Source organism: Excalfactoria chinensis, chromosome 2 (assembly GCF_039878825.1).
Source record: "Excalfactoria chinensis isolate bCotChi1 chromosome 2, bCotChi1.hap2, whole genome shotgun sequence".
Lineage (NCBI taxonomy): Eukaryota > Metazoa > Chordata > Aves > Galliformes > Phasianidae > Excalfactoria > Excalfactoria chinensis.
The window spans coordinates 45,398,084-45,416,996 of NC_092826.1; the positions used below are offsets into that span (position 1 = coordinate 45,398,084).

Below are 18,913 nucleotides of genomic sequence, written 5' to 3' on the forward strand. Positions count from 1 at the left end.
ACAGAGCGGTAGATACCAGCAAGGTGAAACACAACCACGGTCAGCACTGAGTGTTGCCCTTAGAGAGAAGGTATAGCATAAAAAGTGCACCGCTGTAAAAGTCCAGGAGGAGAGACACTGTAGGCCAACTTGAGTGGGGACGTGGACTCATCAGTTCAAGAAAGGCAGGGAACTTCTAAAGAGGGCCCAGCGAAGGGCTACAAAGATGATGAGGGGTCTGAAGCATCTGCCTTATGAGGAAAGGTTGAGAGACCTGGGGGTGCCCAGCCTGGAAAAGAGAAGACAGAGAGGAACTTTATCACTGTTTATAAATATCTAATGGGTGGGAATCAAGTGAACGGGGCCAGGCTCTTTTCAGTGATGTGCAGTGACAGGACAAGGGGCAACGGACACAGACTGGAACACAGTAAGTTCCATAAAAACATGAAGAAGAACCTCTTTGTGGGTGTCAGAGCACTGGAACAGGCTGCCCAGAGAGGCTGCAGAGTCTCCTGCTCTGGAGATATTCAAGACCCCACTTGATGCTTTCCAGTGCAACCCACTTTGGGGAAGTTGCTTTAGCAGAGGGTTGCATTGGATGCTCCCTTCCAACCCCTACAATACTCTCTGGTTGTGTGACTGATGAAGTACCATTCAGAAGCCCAGCCACCCTCGCAGCCCTCACACTTCGCCTAACGTGGAGCACACAAGGAGCCGCCGGCGTCCTTCCGTGAGCAGGAGGCGGCGCTCACGGGGCCGGGGCGGGGAGAAGAGGGAGGTGGCAGCCCGCCCCTGCGTGCCGTGCGCGGGAAGGGAAACTTTTGGCGGGCTCGGCGGGGACGGGCGGGTCGCCACAGCGCATCCAGCTGAGGGGACCGCTTGTGTAGCTCCCTGCCCGCCATGCCGGCCGCGGAGGAGCCGTTGAGCGGCGAGCCGCAGTACCTGCAGCAGGTCCGGCACATCCTGCAGCACGGCCACCGAAAGGAGGACCGCACGGGCACCGGCACCATCTCCGTCTTCGGCATGCAGGCGCGGTACAGTCTGAGAGGTCGGCACCGCCGGGACCCGCGGCCCCTCCGGCTGCAGGCTGCACCGGGAGCTGCCCGCAGTCCCCTCAGTCCCTCCCGTCGTCTCCCCGTTGTTTCCAGGGGCCGTCTTTCCGTGCCGGGGCGCGGCCGCCATCTTCTGCAGCCCCGCTGCAGGGCCCCGCGGAACGGGCCGGCCTTCCTTCCCCGTGCTGCGGTGGTTCGGCGTCCCCCGCTATGTTTACTGCATTGCGGGAAGGAGCAGGCGGTGGGTGCCGGTCTGGGGACAGGCCTGCTGTCATCTCGTGATAAAGGGGAAATCGTGAGGTAACCTTCCTGCTGTGCAGGTATAGGAAGAGCCGTCAGTGCAATAGATTCGGCGGTATAATTAAGGCTTTGCTTCCCGTTGCAAATACTTGTACAGCCCTGTGCTCTTGTCAGCCTTGATCCCAGAAGGAGCATGACACGTCCCTTCTCAACAGCAAACTTCTGTGTCAGACATGGGCATTGCCTTCTGTATGTGTAAAAACATAAGTTATTTGGGCAGATGTGATCAGGCTTTTAGCAGCAGTGCCCGGTGACAAAACAGGGGGCAGTGGGCACAAACTAGAACACAGGAAGTTCCATCTGAACGTGAAAAAGAAAATGCATTAGACTGAGGTTGGCAGAGTACTGGAAAAGGCTGCCCAGAGGGGCTGCAGAGTCTTCTCTAGGTGTTCAAACCCGACCTGGGTGCTTTCCTGTGTAATCTACCATAGGAAGCCTTCTTTAGCTTGGGGTTGGAATGGGTGATCTCCAGAGGTCCCTTCTACCCCCTACAATTATCTGTTTTCATCGCAACAAATCTGATCACATCTGACACCATGTAACTGTTTTTCAGATCAGTTCCCACTGCTGACGACGAAGAGAGTGTTCTGGAAAGGAGTGCTGGAGGAGCTGCTGTGGTTTATCAAGGTGCCGTATCTGGATGGCTCTATCAGTAGTAGGCCTGAGAATGGCATCAATATGATGAACTGGTGTGAAATGGGTTAAGGAACTTGGTGTGAATGCAGGCCCTTCTTTTTGTACAGCAGAACAGCCCACGCATACAAAACATTCAATGTATTTCAGTGAATGCTGTTGCATTGTTACAAATCAGAACGTTTTTTTCTTCTTTTCCTTTTTAAGGGAAATAGTCTGGTACAGGGAGAGCTTTTGCTGTTTTAATGATACCCTGCAGTTAAAAAGCCTAGCGGAGTCTTTTGTTGGTGTTTACATAAGAAATAATATTGTCATTTATAAACAATCTAATGATATGCTTTTCAGTAGGTAGGTAGCTTGTATTGATTTGAACAGAAGCAAGCAGTGAGGAACTACAGGCGCAGTAAGACTGATGTAAACACTAGGCTATTAAGTAGTAAAAAATGACACCCAATAGGGCTAATTGCTGCAGTTAAGAGTACTAAAATTCTATGGATAATATGTTGCAGAACAAGTGTTCCTTGAAATGCCGTGACAATGTGCTGATGTGGGAAAACCTGGCCAACAGTTTGTTAGATAGCAGGACTCACACACACATATACTTTTTTCAAGTATCTCTTTTTTCAAAGATAAAAGGCCGCTCGCTCCCCCAAACAGAATGCTTGTTATGTTGGATTTTTGAGTCAGCTGGTTGGCACTCACTGCAGAATTCAGTGAAACTTCTCCAGTTCGTTTTGCCATGTTTTTCATTTTTGTCATGTTAACAAAAGGGACTTTAAGACTTCAACTTCATTAGAGGCGGCTTGGAAAAGACAATGTCTAGGCCATACTTTATTGCCTCCTTTTATTCGTCTGAAGAATAAAATCTTGTTCTCTTCATGTGAAATGATATACCTTGACCTTGAGACTGTACTTTTTGTGAGTTAAACAACAGCAGCTTGGCTCCTCAAGCTGAAGTCTTGTAAGGTACTTATAAGATTTGTTCTGCCCAAGTGCGGGCATCTAGTACGTTAATCAGACTGGCCATCCTTTATGTTTAAAATGGAGAAATACTGCTGACTAGCAAAGCTTAATGCTTCTGCGTCAAATCATGTCCTCTGTTCTGGAATTAGGAGGTAAACTTCATACTCTCTTTATTTTGTAGGGTTCTACAAATGCCAAAGAGCTCTCTGCAAAGGGTGTGAAGATTTGGGATGCCAATGGGTCACGTGAGTTCCTGGATAAACAGGGGTTTTGCACCCGAGAAGAGGGGGACTTGGGACCAGTTTATGGTTTTCAATGGAGGCATTTTGGAGCAGAATACAAAGACATGCACACAGGTAATCATGTTAAAAAGCAGCCTTGATTGCTTGGTGGGATGACTGGAACCTCACTTCCAGAAGTCTGTGGGTGGGTTGGACTGTTGTTAAAAGGACTGTTCACACTGTGGAATGAAAACAAGAATGAATAATCTGTCTGAGAAGGGTGAATTTTGCTTTTTATTTTTTTAGTTAGTTAAATCTAATTATCTTGAAAGATTTAGCTTTGTATGTGATAGTTTGGTATTTATAGAACAGTGGAATCATACATAACGTATACATTATTTTTACTTTAACATAGAGATGGTATGGTCACTGGTAGATGGAGAGATGCGTATCTGTATTGCAGTCCAGAACCATGAGCTGGCTCAGTGACAGCAGTGGAATAAAGACTGTGCTCTCTGAATGCTGACAAAAGATGCTAATTCCATGATGAAATAATGCTAGTTCCATGTTGCACTTGTGCTGGCAGGAAGTGTTGTTAGTTCTGTATGCTCATGGGACACTGTGGAAAAGGAATCATAGAATGGCCTGGGTTGAAAAGGACCACAATGATCATCCAGTTTCAAACCCCTGCTATGTGCATGGTCACCAACCATCAGACTAGGCTGCCCAGAGCCACATCCAGCCTGGCCTCGAATGCCTCCAGGGATGGGGCATCCACAACCTCCTTGGGCAACCTGTTCCAGTGCGTCACCGCCCTCTGTGTGAAAAATCTCAATATTGGCATATTGACTACTGGCAGAGTGCAGGTTTATCCTTAACATGGGTGCTGCAAACAGTGAACTAACAAATCTAAAAACTAAATAAAATGTTTTAGCTTTCCTAACTTGAAAGATCCGAGTTACTGTGTAGAACAGAAAAATGAATGAGGCAAATTTCCATTGCTAATGGATTTCATTAAGGTGCACCACTAGTAGATGAGTAATTAGCTTCAGGATCTAACAAAACCATTTGAAAAAGCTTCTGGCACAGCGCTGCTGGTATATTACTATGTTGTTTGCCAACCAGCTTGAGTCTATCTCCCGATAACATAATTTGGTGTTGGGTTGCAAGAAGAGTTATTAGGAAAAAAATAGTTTCCAGCCATGCTAATTCACTGGCATGACTCAGAATAATGAGTAACAACTAATGACTCTTTTTATTCTGGTATCCATTCTGCTGTTAATTCCAATGAATTTCCATATAATTGACATCAAGCCTAAAATCAGCCAGTAAGGGTCACGGGGTGAACTGTAATATCCTGTGCCTTCTGGCTCTTGAGTGTTTCGGAAATCTAGTTTTCATAAATGACCTTGGTGAGTGCTAGATAGATGTATGTATTTACTTGTCAAAAGCTTTCCTCTTTTAAGCATCCAAAGAATGCGAGGCATTCTGTGTTACTGGCCTGGATGTGATTTTTAATCTTTATATTCAGTAGGAATACAATAGCATATAAATATCAGCTGCAGACAAAGGCACGTACTATAGAAACAGAACGGGAGAATTACTTTAAAAACCACAAATAAGAGATGTTAATATCTGTTGCTCATTCCAATTCAGCTTAGTCCTTTTTAGGTATCAGTGTCATCGTTTGTCGTCATAAATGATAAAGTAACATGTTTTGTGCAATTAATATATTGGTATCGCAACCTTTGTTTCCTGGGATGGAGTGTTAGTACAGACTTCTAGTTTTTGATGCTTGGAAGAAAACTTTCTAGATAGGAATGGTCCAATTTCAGTGGGTGCTAAAGATACTGGAAGCATTCAAAAGAGGTAGTTGGACATATTCTGATACAGTAATGAGAGCTTCACAAGCCTTAGAGCACCTGAAGAAAGACCAAGCATAACCTACACTTAGCGAGTGCCAATAGATAAATTTATGTTGTCTTCAAAGTGTCAATTATATCTTCAGAGGTTGTCATTTGAATATTGCTTTCCAGCAGGGTGTGGGCTGGGCTTTAAAAATAGATAACGATTTGAATCTGACTTAGGTCATATTTGGTATCTTGCTTCAGATTATTCCAACCAAGGAGTCGATCAGTTACAAAAAGTGATTGAGATGATCAAAACCAATCCAGATGACAGAAGAATCATCATGTGTGCTTGGAATCCCAAAGGTACTGAACTATGTGCTCTAAGGGAATGTTGTTGCATATAAAAGTACATAGACTGTATTCTAAGTACCATGTCAACATCAGTTCTGTGTTACTGCCTTGCCTTATTCTTTATAAAACTACCAGAAGTGCAGGTCACTAAGTGCAGTAAACGTGGTCAGGGATTGTCAGTTCTCCTTCTGCTTAATTCTCATGATCAAACCTCAAAACTTTTCAACTATTTTCAACTATTACTTCCAAGTTTTTCTCTCCAGGTTAAAGTGAGGAATATACATGGCTATCAGTGCCTTTTGACATACAGTCTCTGTTCAGAGATGAAGTTCTTATGCTAACAAGGTTAAAAAACAACAAGAATAAGGTGTACCAAAGCAGTGTGGTGGTTGGTTTTTTGTTTTGTTTTTTAGCCATGCATTAAATTAATTGTAAACTTAGAAAAAAGCATAGGACTAGAGAACAGAAGTGTTTTTATTGCAGTCATTAATCTCCCAGTGTTTTCCTTGGAGTCTGAAAGGGGATTTCACATGCTGCTGCTGCTGCTATTATTTGTAAGGCTAAACATTCTTACGTATCAGGAATGAATTAAGTTTTACTTAAGTAAGTTCACTGTCTTCACTTTAGGTATAAATACTCTTATTTTCTGAATTTATTTATCAATGATTAGTCAATTTCAAATCTCAACAAGCCATAAAGTTACATTGCAGTGAGAAGTGAGTAAGATAAAGCAACTTTAAGTTGCTTTAGGGTACATCCTTAATTTAGCTCTCTTAAATCTTCCTTTAGGGAAATAAATTAGCTCCCCTAGGTGAGTAAAGCTAAACTGCTGTGCAGCATTATGGCACAAATCTGTTCTATAGAATATCTGTTTATGACTTTTCTGATTGTACAGCCGAGGAGACAGCTTGTCATGACTCAGTCTTAATTGCTTAGGCAGCAGGTACTCTCTTGTTTCAAGAGAAGAAACAACAGAATCATAGCAATAGCAAACTGCACTACCTGCCGTATCTCTCACTGTGCTTATTCAGTTCTTACATTTTCAAAGTTAATGACACTAATGCAGTTTTGTTTTCTCTACCCCCTCCCCTTCTTCCTGTATTGTAATTCGTAGATATTTCTCTGATGGCTTTGCCACCTTGCCATGCTCTTTGCCAGTTCTATGTTCTAAATGGTGAACTGTCTTGCCAACTGTATCAGAGGTCTGGAGATATGGGACTAGGAGTACCTTTCAACATTGCCAGCTATTCGCTGCTCACATACATGATTGCCCATGTCACAGGGCTGAAGGTAGGCTATTTTATCATTTAATATGATGCTGACTGAAGAGTGAGGGACTGGAATGAGTGTACTGTTCAGGATCTTGCTTATATATATATGTATATCTATAAGCTAGATTGTTTAGGAGTTGTCAAGTCACAGAACTTGCAAGCCTGCAAAACTTATTTGAATGCTCTAGAAGTGCTTTGGGGTTTGTCTTGTGACTGTCACCTCTGCTTCCACAAGCTATGTTGTTTAGCAGTGGCTGAAGCTGCTAGTTTGAAACAACTTGAGCAAGTAATACATATGAGATGTGAAACAAAGCTGGATGCCACTGTCACATCTGTTTCCAGCATATGAGCAGATCAGCAGTGTTTGTTCAGTCACTGTAGCTATCACGTATTCTCCTTTCTCTTCAGCCTGGAGAATTCATACACACCTTAGGAGATGCTCACATATATCTGAATCATGTGGAGCCTCTAAAAGTTCAGGTAAGTACTCGTTTTGTGTTCTTGTACGCTTTTTATCTTGCACAGTGCTCATCAAATACCACATTGTCTCAGTATCGTACGCGCTGTTTTCCAGACACTAATTTGCGTGGCGTTTCTTCACATTTCTGCCCTAAAAATTGTACTACCCGAACTGGATATTATGATAGCGAATTGTTTTTTAACCTATGTAAAACTTGTTACAAACAGGAAGAAATACAAACATGACTGAAATGAATGTCTGTATGCTATTCCAGATCAAAATGTCCTGTTGTAGAACTAAGTTAAAGATCGAGAGCCTGTACCCCTACTTTTGACTTCATCATTGCAAAGCTTTAGAAAATCATTCTGCCCAAGAGGATAAACACAATAGAGCGTGTTTTAGGTATATTGGGAAAAGACAGCTCGTCAATTCAAGTTAGTTAATCAGTGTTACTGTTTACCTGGATAAGGCTGTATTTTCTTCAGGAGGTAATTTAGTGCAGGAGAAGAAAACAAGAATTTTATTTGGAGTGAATATCCTTACCATTCATACGGCTCAAAACCACCCAGAGATCCACCTATTGGGTTGGACCTTAATGCTCCTGTGAGAAACTGCAGCACGTGTGATGCGCATCTTCATCAGAATTTCCAGTCTTGTTTAGTCTGCAAGGAATCTAATTTGCATCCACTAGAGTTACTCTGCAAACAGAGACTGCTCACAGTGTGTTCAGATGCTGCTGCACCTAATCAAAATACTAAAGTCGATTATGTCAAACATCTATTGTAATTATTTTTCTTTATGCCTTCTTGGGGAAGAAGAAGAATCTACAATGGGGAAATCTGAATTTAGATTAATGAGATCTGATTTATAACACAAGGTCTCCATCTCTTATGTATTTATTAGTTTTGTACAATTAACCTAGGATGTGCTTTTATTTTAGCTTCAAAGGGAGCCCAGACCTTTACCCAAACTCAAAATTCTTCGTAAGGTTGACGACATCAGTGACTTTAAGGCAGAAGACTTTCAGATTGAAGATTATAACCCTCATCCACCTATTAAGATGGAGATGGCTGTTTAATGCTATCAAACACCTTCTATTAATATGGAAATCTACCTAAGCTACTTGGCTTCCTCTGTTCTTGAAGTTACAGTGCCTTTGTTTTTTAATATAATTCTAAAGGTAGATGCTTTGTTATTGAAAAATCGGCCAGCGTTGCCTCCAGCACTAAGTTGTCATTACAGAACAAATGTGTAGGCGTGGAAATTACTGCTGTTTTTTCCCAGCTGTTATGAAGCAGAGTAGAATTCCTGGCTTCCGTGTGTCGGAAGGTGAGTTTGGATTATTTATTCCTTTCTAAATAACGCATTTAGTTTGCAAACGTTATCCCATTTTTACATTAGTTCTGAGATGCTTTTCTACTGATTACTTCATTTGATTTTGGCCATTTCACTTACTAGTCAGCAGTTATTTCTGAGTTGTGTTTGCTTGCGTGCTCTATTTAGTACTGAAAATAAGAACCTTTATGTACAACAGAGGATTTTTTCAAGGTTATAGAGGGCTTAAACATATGTATTATAAATAAAACTTTGTTTTTTAAAATATCTTCAGGAATGCATGTTTAGTTTTCGTATGCCTGCAGTAAATAAGAGTTAGAAAGCAAAGTGGGGCAACAGGAGAGCTGGGGAGGTACTTAGAATAATGGCATGGAGTGACAGGATGAGGGGAATTGGATTTGAAGTAGAAGGTGGTAGATTTCGAGTATATATTAAGAAGAAATTCTTTACTGTGAGTGTGGTGAGACACTGGAACAGGTTGTCCAGTGAGGTTGTGGGTGCCCCATCCTTGAATGGGGCTGTGAGCAACCTGGTCTAGAGGGGGGTGTCCCTGCCTAGAGCAGGGGGGGTTGGAACTAGGTGATCTTAAATGGGTTCCTTCCAACTCAAACCATTCTGATTCTAAGATTATGTTTTAGCTGTCCAATATATGCTACCATGGGCAACAATGTCCTGTATCTCCTTACAGACGCAACTAGTTGTGTCTTTCTACCCTTATTTACTACTGAAACTATGCTCAGGATATTAATACTAATAATTGCATTTTGATTTCCAACCAGCAGGACTAACTAAACCTAAATCATTGCTTTCTTTCTCTGATGTAGCCCAACCAAACAGTATTCCAGAAAGAGGATATCATTGCCTTTCTTAAGTGCATCAGATGTAAGCAAGCCGCTGCTTGTCAGAGAGGTTCTCCTTATTTCTTCATCTTTCTTGAACAGAAATGAACAGACCGTATATGTTATTCCAGCTGGTCATGCTAATAACATGGCAGGATCAAACAGATTTTTTCCTGAGGCTACATTATATGGATGCTGAGTAGCCAACTTATAGTTAAACAAACTTGGGCCTTTGCCTTCTTTCAGACTGCTGAACTCCTATTCATTCAAGCAGTGTTCTTGTTGCTAGGCATAAAACACACTCTCTTCCCTGTAAATTTCATTCCAACCCTAATGTCTTACATTTTAAAGTGATCTAGTTAGGCTATTCAAGACCATCTTTATTAGTTAGGCTGTCATCAACTTCGTATCGTGACCATACATTTGTAAGTTCACAGTCGTTGAGTATATTTACAGTCCTCCTAACATATAGGGAAACAGTGTAGGTTAGAAGTTCACTTAACCGTGCTGCCTGCACTTAGCAAGTTAAGTTTCTTTTGCTGGAAACCAATTTATGCAGCACTTCAGTTAAGATAGAATCTATAGGGTGTTCTTGGCAAGTGTAGCCAAAGGGAATGTGTAACAAAATGGCCTAATGGCTTGAGTGGATGAATGAGTCTCAGTGAAATGAACCAGTACAGGAGAAGAAAGAATTAAAGTCAGTCCAACTGGAAAGAGAAAAAGAAATTAATCTTTTAAGTACTACCTTTGTTAAAAATGGTCCATTATTGTGTATGTGTATACATATAAATATATATATATATATATCTAATACCACCTTTATCAGTACAGTTTACTACTGGTAGCAGTTGTTGAAATGACTCATGTACCTTTATGCCCAAGATAGTTTATGCTGCTCTAGAGATGAAAAATATATGAGGTAAAAATGTTTTACTATACAGCAGGCTTTAATGGGAATAAAAATGTAAACAAGCTTTAAATTAATAAGCGTTAGACTTCTATATTTTCAGGCCAAGAAAATGAATATTCAAAGAATCTGAATATGTGGATTTAAACATGAGGTACTCAAAGGATTTACAGAGCGTGAAGATCATTCACTGCTGGCACAGAGGACTGGTGTGACTGAAGGCTATATTCAGAGCACCGGTATAGACAAAACAGGATGCTGCTAGATCTTAGAACCGCCGCTTGCAACACCAGAGGGCCCGGGTTCGAATCCCCCTTGTGGTGCAAGGGGTAAAACTGCCGCTCTGCTACACTAGAGGGCTCGAATCCCAGGAGTTGGACTCGATGATCTCTAAGGTCCCTTCCAACTCGCACGATACTATGATATGATATGATATGATACTATGATGTTATGAATCCCTGAAAGGAACCCATAGGCCTTTGGAGAGAAGGATGTGTTCTAACACTTAATTCCTGATAAATAAGCTTCCTATCCCTTGTGCTTTCCAGCTGCTGGCTTGAAGAGTTCTACAGGTGGCACTGAGGGTCTGTTCATTACAAGCTTTGCATATCCACAGCCTTTCTGAGTCCTTGACACTTGCCCTGCTCACTGCTACTCATTCTGCCTCACAATCTTGCACTTTAAGTTTATTTTTCCATTCTTGTTCATTCTCTGAATGCATCCTTCCATCATTTCTTTTCCCCTCTCTTGGCCTTACAGTAATAGCAGCAAGAATATTCATTATCTAGTCAGGTGAGGGGTCAAACAAGAAGAAACTCTTGTCAGCCATCAGAATCCACACTTAACTTCCCTTTGGAGCCCACAGTGACAGCAAGACATGCATGCTGGGAACACCAAGTAGCAGCATCTTTTTAAGAGGGTAAAAACCAGTCACATCACAGTCAGTACTTAGAGGAGGGTTTTGTTTAGCTAAGATGCTTTCAGGATTTCTGGATGCTGAGATAGATATCGTCAAGTGTCATCAACTGCTGGACTAATTCATGGAGACCGACATGCTCAGTGTGAGGGCGAATAGGAGCTGAAAACAAAACACAGCAATGCGTGGATTTACTTAAGCAAAGAACATGAGAGGAATGACTAAAGGGTAAAGATTAAAAGCTTTCCTATTCTTTCATATCTTAACACAACTCCCGACAAACTGTCACAGCAATTTCTGCTGGAGAAAAAGCGCCCAAGAGGTCAGAAGTCTTTTGGTGCAGCCCTATAGCACGATGTGAAACAAACATACTGCGCTGCATACAAGCTTATGCTTACAAATCACAGGACTGACAGCCGAAGAAACCGAACAGGCCAGCCTGGAAAGTAGGGAGAAATTGATTTTTTTCCTACTGCTGCATTTTGAAGAGCCTTATTCTGGAACCTATTGGCCACCAGTGGCATAGACTGATAGGTTTCATTCACTTTTCCCTGCCTGCAGCTGACAATTTGAAGACATCTGAGGACTCTGCCTTGTAGAAGCTGTTTAAATATCACTCTGCTGTAGCACTGCAAGGGAAAAAATGACAAGGCCTGAAGTCTCCCAGATTAACATATTACAAGAGCTGCTAAAAGAGCTGCTGGCAACTGATAACAAAGCATGTGTACGGTATCCCTTCTGTGTGGTTCAGTAAAGCCAAATTATTTTAATTACTCGATTTAAATGGAAGATCGTGTGAGTATTTGGATGAAACAGTGTTCAAGGATGTTATCAGTCCTTGAAAGAACCAGATTATGCTTGTAAGCTATTAAGAAGGCTGTAAGTGACACAAGTGGATGAGATGAGCTAGTTACACATAAAAACATATCTGTGTGCCTGGGCATAGTCTCATTGGAGACTATTACTGGATGTTGAACTGCACGAGTTAAAAAGTGAAGTGGAAATGGTTCTTCCATTCAAGGAATGTGGGCTAAGCCTAAGAAATTAAGACTGACTTTGCACTGAAGATTATGTAGCTGCTCACACAGCTCTGTCAGATAACACCTCATACGTTCCTCAAAATCTTTGTAGGATTTGCTCCTTTAGGAGCCAGCTCAACCCCCTCCGCTCACTCAACATCCATGTTCCCAGTCCAGGGCTGCATATGCAGTAAGGCCTGGGCTGTCTACCCTCCTTCATCATGCTAAGCACTGTGCAGCTCTGGGACAGGACTGAGCAGCTATCCTGATACCGAGACAGTCAAAGTGATTGCTCTGCAGGAAATCACTCTCGCACTTGGATAAGAGTCAGGATTCAATTCCTAACTGTGCTACAGATATCCCGCCTGGAGCTTGGCTAAGTTGCTCAGTCAGCTCAGGCTTCACATTGGTTTCCCAGGTTTGTAGTACTGATGATACTATTTCTTCTATTCACAGAGGAGTTCTGTGGACAAAAAACAGACACATCATTTTCAGGTGTTACAGTGAAAAGAAGAAAAAGATCAAACCACCAATTAAAGCCAATACTCAAGACTAGCATATACTTTGTAAATCAGAGCTGTATTAATAGCTAATTCAAGCCCTTCCCGAGGTCTAGTCTGTCTATCCAGATCATGCAACACAAGCTCATCTCACTCACAAAGACCAAAGGGCTTTCGGTATCTTATATCACTGGGTCTGGAGCAGCAAGTAACAAACCAGGGACGTGCAAACTCGCATCTGAGGGTGACTAAGAATAATGATGAATCCTTAAAGAAGCTTAAAATAGCAGAGTATGTACTTGGCAGATTGCTAAGTTCATTAGTGTACATGTATGTATATGTGTATTTATACATAAGAAAGAATTGCAGACGTAGACTAAGTGAGGAAAAAGCCTTATCACCAGGTCACAGTTTTGAGGGTGATCATCGGATGGCTGGGAGGTTTATGACATATGCAGCAGTGTCAGAGCAGCAAAGCAGGAATTGCTCATTCCATGGTCTGAGGCACCCACTTCTGCTTCAGAAGTGCAGCTGCAAATAAGGCAGGGAACGAGCAACTGCCTGGAGGAAGAGCTCTGTATAAACAAGGTTGCTGCTTATGTAAGCAAGAACACTCAGTATTTAGAAAACCCATTCAACTCTGATTGCGCTTAAATGGCTGGTGCTGTTCTGACAACAGTGGCACGCAGGATTATACTTAGCCTATTAGCGGTCTAATTACTATAATCTTAAACTCACTGTAGCTAATGAACATTAGTATCAAGTGAAAAAAAACAACCAACCGAAAAACCTCTCCTTTGCAAATCTCAGTCCATTGATAGAGACGGCAGGGTGAAATACACAGATCTAATGTCGTGCCCTTAACAAACAGCAACAAATAGAAACGCTGTAAACCATTCCTATTGCTCTCGCAGTCCTTTGGCACAAAGAAAAGAATGGCCACGCTGGACACAAGCCAATTTGAGTCATTCCTTGGTGCTTCCAAACGCCAAAACCAAGAAGCATCAGCAGCCACCGAGGCACTGGATGATTGTTGAAACCTGAATGAGTGTGGGGATGCCACGCAAAGGGTGAGTGCAGCCCCCACAAGTTGTAAGCAAGCACAAGATGGATTTTCAGGGGTCCATCCATCAGCATTTACTTACCAGGAACTGCAGCAAGAGACTTGGAGGCTGGGCAGCGGAGCACAAAGCACAGGGATGAAGGGCTCCCACGGAGAGGGGATTCTGATGAAGAGGGAATGCTTTCACAGCAGCTCGCTGCAGTGCTGGTGCGTGACCCATTCACCAGGAGTGCTGCACTCAGGTTTCCCTTTTAAACCCGCAGTCCGCTCTTTAGGCCCTGCTGAGTTTAATGGGGTAACTGGCTCCTCTCCTTTAGGAAGCACAAATTGAAAGCAACACAAGGGCCAATTTTCTCTGCACTAAAACAAAATACTTGTAGGAGATAGTGTTCTGCAAAAGTATGCAGTGCTGGGAACACTCTGATTTTCTCAATAAAGCGGTTATTACAATTAAATATATATATATATGACTGAAAAGAGAATGTTAAGGAGAGGATTCATTCAAGAGAGGATTCACTAAAGGACCTATGGGGAATGCCAGAATGAACTCTGGTAGATTCCTGGGCACCGTGCACCAAACGGAGAGGAAGGAAAGCCAAACCCATTGCTCAGGCTGTACTCCTGCAGCAAGCATCCCTGTCAGCTCAGGATGCAGAGACCAGCATCTCTCCGCACCATTTTTATCCTATGAAACGCTAGAGGCTCATTCTGGTAAATGCTGCTCTTTTTATATGGGCGCTCCCTAGCCAAGAGCTGCAAGGAAGCAGGCACGGTGAGCTGAGCAGACACAGCCACCACAGAAAACAGAAGCGTTTGGTGTTAAGCCCTTCTCCATCTCCACTGTGAAGGGGTCAAAGCAGCTCTTCAGTTCCAACCCCTTTTCCAAAGCAGAAGGAGAAGAGATGGCACCTGCAGTGCCGTACCTCCGCCCTCGGCCTTGTTCTGCACAGCTGCTACAGGGCCTACATGGTGATGGCAGCCTTGCTCTTGTTCCTGCCCTTTTAGACATTCACTCATGCACGTACAGCACAAAACAAGAGCTAGGCAGGCAGATGTCCACCCAGACCTGCCTGCATGACAATTTGATCCCACTGTTTGCAAGAGAACACTCTCTTTAAGAGAGCGCTCTTGAGGTTTCAACCCAACACAACCATGCGGTTCCACAGCAGTCTTGTGTGCTGGGGGTGAGCTGTCACAAACACCTACAGCATCTTCCCAAAAGTAAAATGAAAAGAATTTAAATAACTAAAACCCATGGATTTTATTGGATTAAACAGACCAACATAAATAAGAAGACTGGGGGCTCACTCCCTTTAGTTTTTATTCACTTAGCACGTTTCAGGTTTCTCAATACGGTGCAGACAGCACGTTTCAGAACAGAAAGCATTCTTAGCTGTGGGTAAGGCAGCATCCTGCCTCGTCTCTAAACACCATCAGGCTCCGGGAGACTTTCTTTGTTTAAGGCCCTTTCTAAGGCTAGTGTTCAGCAATAAGAGCTTGTCAGAGGCCCAGCGAGATGGCAGTTGAGCGGTCGCAAGTGTAAGAACGCATCGGGTTCTTTTCATAACGCTTTATACTAAAATAGGGAAGTATTTTATCTGAACAGTAGGCTCATACACACTTTTATGTTTGGAAGTTTACTCAAAAGTAGGAAAATATTCTGATAACGCTACAGATTGAAAGAATGAACGACAGAAACAACCTGCAGGCCTGTCACAAAGAGCAGACATGGTAACGGTGGGATGGACAACAGGGGATTACCAGACATTACACAGTTGTTATCATAAAATAGAAAACATTAATTACATTACAGGACATACTTAAAATACAGTAAATGTTGCAGGTCACAGAATCGGTAAAAATGTTCTTAGTGCTCTGTTATGAGTCATTACTGAAACGAAACCAGCTGCTGACAGCACCAGCTGCATCATCTATGGTGGCACTGCACGTGAACTTCAGGATCCGTGATCCGATTTGTACTGGCCTTTGAGACAGATAACATTCAATGAAGTTGAGATAAAACACCAGCTACCGCAAGAACAGACTTATAAAATTCCCTGAAAGATTTGTGCAGGAGCCACCAGAGGCTGCCAAACAGCAGATAAAGGAGGGGGGAGAGGCCCCTGCCCCACAGCCCAGCTGCCAGTTGAGAGCCCACTTTGGAAGTTCTATCCCAAGAACCCCAAGCCTGTCTGTCCATCCAGCTGTTACATGAGACTTAAAACACGTCCAAACAAAATTGTTCTAGCCAATTCCTGCCAAGGACTTCTGAACCGTACTAGAAAATATCTCCCATTTGACACCAACAGTTCGTAACACATCGCAAAGTCAGCATCTTTAAAGTACACTAGAACAGTTGACAGCGGATAAAAATACATCCCAAAGTCATCGAGACAGCTACAGCTTCTAAGTTCAGTCTCCCCTTTTATCCCACTCCTTTCCCCTCAGTACGAAGACCACTCTGCTTTTGTTCCCCCTCCCGCCCCCTTGGTGTCTCCTCCCCTCCCAAATAAGCAGATGCAATCAAGGAGAAATTTATTTCGAACCAATTCTGCAAAACAGTTCAACAATGCCGTACTTTATAAAAATACTTAGTTACATAATTAGACTTATTACTATTTTTTATATAAAAAGTGGGAACGTGAGTTTTAAATTCTGTTAGGGTTAAGAACCACATCATCATCAAGATCTTCAGGTGAAACAAATAAGTTTTCATAAACATACAAACTCTTTTGGAGAAGCCTTATAATACACAACCATTTACAATGAACGCATTCATTAAGTTAGTGTTTTATTCCTTTACTATACAAGTGTTATTACAATGAACTGTTCCATTCTGTAATTAAAATCCAAACAACGCCAGTGTCATTTCTGGCATTTTTCTTTTTGTTATCGCTGTATTAATACATAAACTCGCATGATTGTGTTATTTATTTTAAAATACTTAGAAAAATTAAAATTCCATCATATATATATATATATATATTTAATTTTTTGTTGATTTTCGTGGTTTTTTTCTTTTTTTTGTTTCTTTGTTTTGTTTTTCTTACATAAAGCCCTTTTAAAATGTGATAACCACAGATGTGCAGGTGACGAGCGATGACGACGGAGGATGAAAAACGATGGCACCGTTCTTACACAGATCTGTTTGGTAGCTGGATTCAACTGAGTATAAACTCATGGAAAACTGCAGGTTTAGTACCAGAACCACATCACCAGCTTCTCTGAAAATCATTTTTTGTTGGATAGCTTTACAATGCTAATATAAATTCAAACCTGACAGCTACGTACGAGTTTAGTGTTTCAAAATTAAAGGATAATAAGCTCGATGAGAAATTCAAACACGTCATGCAAGTTGCTGGATAAAAGACACGATGTTATTGCTTGATATGTCAGTAGCCAAAGAAAATGAATTTGGATGTAGTGTGGAGCTGGGCCGACTGCCAGCAAATTTCAATGTCACTATATTCGGACAATATTAAATACATTTTTCTCCCTTTAGTTTTTAAGTTTTCACATTTTCTTTTGTTTATTTTTAGTTAAATAATTCGGCAGGAAGGGCGTTAAGAGGGAAGAGCAACTGTGTCTAGGGTGTCTTAATAGTCAAGAAAAGCAAAAGTGCAATCAAATCCCTGAACTAGTGACAACTACCGTTCGTGGCACCCACCCTTACTAAGACATACGAGCCACATACAACAGTACCAAATCTGTCTCTGCAAAAAGGACTAAGTGTCCATTTACCAGCTCCAGCCTAGCTCTCGCGGTAAGCTTTGTTCAGGTAGTCTTCCCACTTAGGAGCTCACTGTAGGATTGGAACTTCCAATTTTTAAAGGATTTCCTTCCCCGATTTTATCACATAATTTCAAGTCCAAATATCTCCATACTTTATCACATATTTTTATAAAATATGACCTCGTTTTCTAGTTACCTTCATTATTCTCAATTAGCTACGCAGAAAGAAAAAAAGAAGAATCTCTCATGCTACTTTCCAGTTATATTAATACAAGTATTAGCACAGTGCTTTATACTCTCTAATTTCACTATTGAGGTGTACCATTCAGATCAAGTTTGTCACTCACTGTTCCAATTTCTCTTTTAACCTGCCTACCCTCATTCGGTCCATGCAAGAGGAAGCTTAAAGATCAAGACTAAGCATCAAATATGGTTGTACCATATTTGGGGGGGTGGGCCACATAATTTTGGACACAGGAAGTTTTATAGAACTGGAATGGAATGGCTTGGTCCCACAAAGTTCTTCGGCTTTAAAAACGTCCTCCCTCGAGATCACATTAATTCCAGACAATTCCCTCTTTCCTCAGATGATTAAATGTTGGACAAATAAAGGATATGAAACATTGTTGTTTTTTTCTGCTACCGTTCACACCAACACTCATTTTACTACCTCACGTTTTCAGTAAGCTTCCTTTGGACCCTGAAACAAGTTGGGAAATAGGAAATAAAATACAGACATGTCATTGGTAAATTAGATTATAACACCTGAAAAGTGGTTTTGTGCAACTGTATTATGAAATTCCAGTTTGTCATTAAGAGCATGCAAAGTAGCGAAGATTTTCTTTCCTTTGATTCCTTACAGACGTCCGGAATTCTTTGCAAGTCTTTTACATTTGGCAGATTTGTGCATGTTATATAGACTGCTGGCTTATAAATTGTCCCCAGGCTGGTACTGTGGTTCTGTAGCAGTAAAGTAGTCCTCCAGGAAAGACTGTATATATTCAAATGTTGGTCTCTCATCAGGGTCCTTCTTCCAACATAGTTTCATTAACTCATGGAGAGATTCTGGGCAGCCCTGTGGGCAAGGCATCCTATATCCACGTTCCACTTGTTCCAGAACTTCCCGATTCACCATTCCTAATAAAAGGAAAGCACCTTAGCTTTGAATGGCATTATACAAAGAACAGATAGACAAGGTTTTTCAAGGGTACCACAATATTGTTCATGACGTGCATGTGAATCTATCATATCAGCACTTGATAAAGAATGAATTTTTTAAAATCTTGGATTAAATACATTTCCTAATAAATATTTCACTGCGCTGGATAATTCCTCACTCCTTGGTTCTCCATTCTTATCGTTACTCGTATGTTTTGTTATAGAACATTTACCAGCGTCTTGAGGTCGTTCTTTCAAAAAGAAAGACTTAAGCACAAATGCCTTCTGCCTCCCTTGGGTTCTATTCCATTTGGAATAAGGCCAAGAAAAGCATTATATGCCGAGCAGGACTGCCTTACAATTC

At 41.8% G+C, this 18,913-nt stretch overlaps 2 protein-coding genes across 3 annotated transcripts in view; one reads left to right on the top strand and one right to left on the bottom strand.

Annotated features, from left to right (window-relative positions):
• Positions 1-736: 736 nt before the first annotated feature.
• TYMS (thymidylate synthetase) lies at positions 737-17,995 on the top strand. Of its 2 annotated transcripts, XM_072327596.1 has the most exons (8): positions 737-1,027; positions 1,885-1,958; positions 3,109-3,283; positions 5,260-5,361; positions 6,464-6,639; positions 7,029-7,100; positions 8,365-8,409; positions 16,716-17,995. In XM_072327596.1, exons 1-7 carry the CDS (start codon positions 880-882, stop codon positions 8,371-8,373), a joined length of 756 nt encoding a protein of 251 aa, XP_072183697.1. In that variant the 5' UTR covers positions 737-879; the 3' UTR covers positions 8,374-8,409; positions 16,716-17,995. The 2 variants fall into 2 exon arrangements, with proteins under 2 accessions (XP_072183697.1, XP_072183696.1); XM_072327595.1 differs by lacking the exon at positions 16,716-17,995 and having other exon boundaries at positions 8,021-8,683.
• YES1 (YES proto-oncogene 1, Src family tyrosine kinase) overlaps positions 17,971-18,913 on the bottom strand; it is a 47,445-nt gene continuing 46,502 nt past the window's right edge. Inside the window, exon 12 of the mRNA XM_072327594.1 lies at positions 17,971-18,528. Within this exon, the coding sequence (XP_072183695.1) occupies positions 18,320-18,528 (209 nt within the window). The 3' untranslated portion in view covers positions 17,971-18,319. The remainder of the gene's footprint in view (positions 18,529-18,913) is intronic.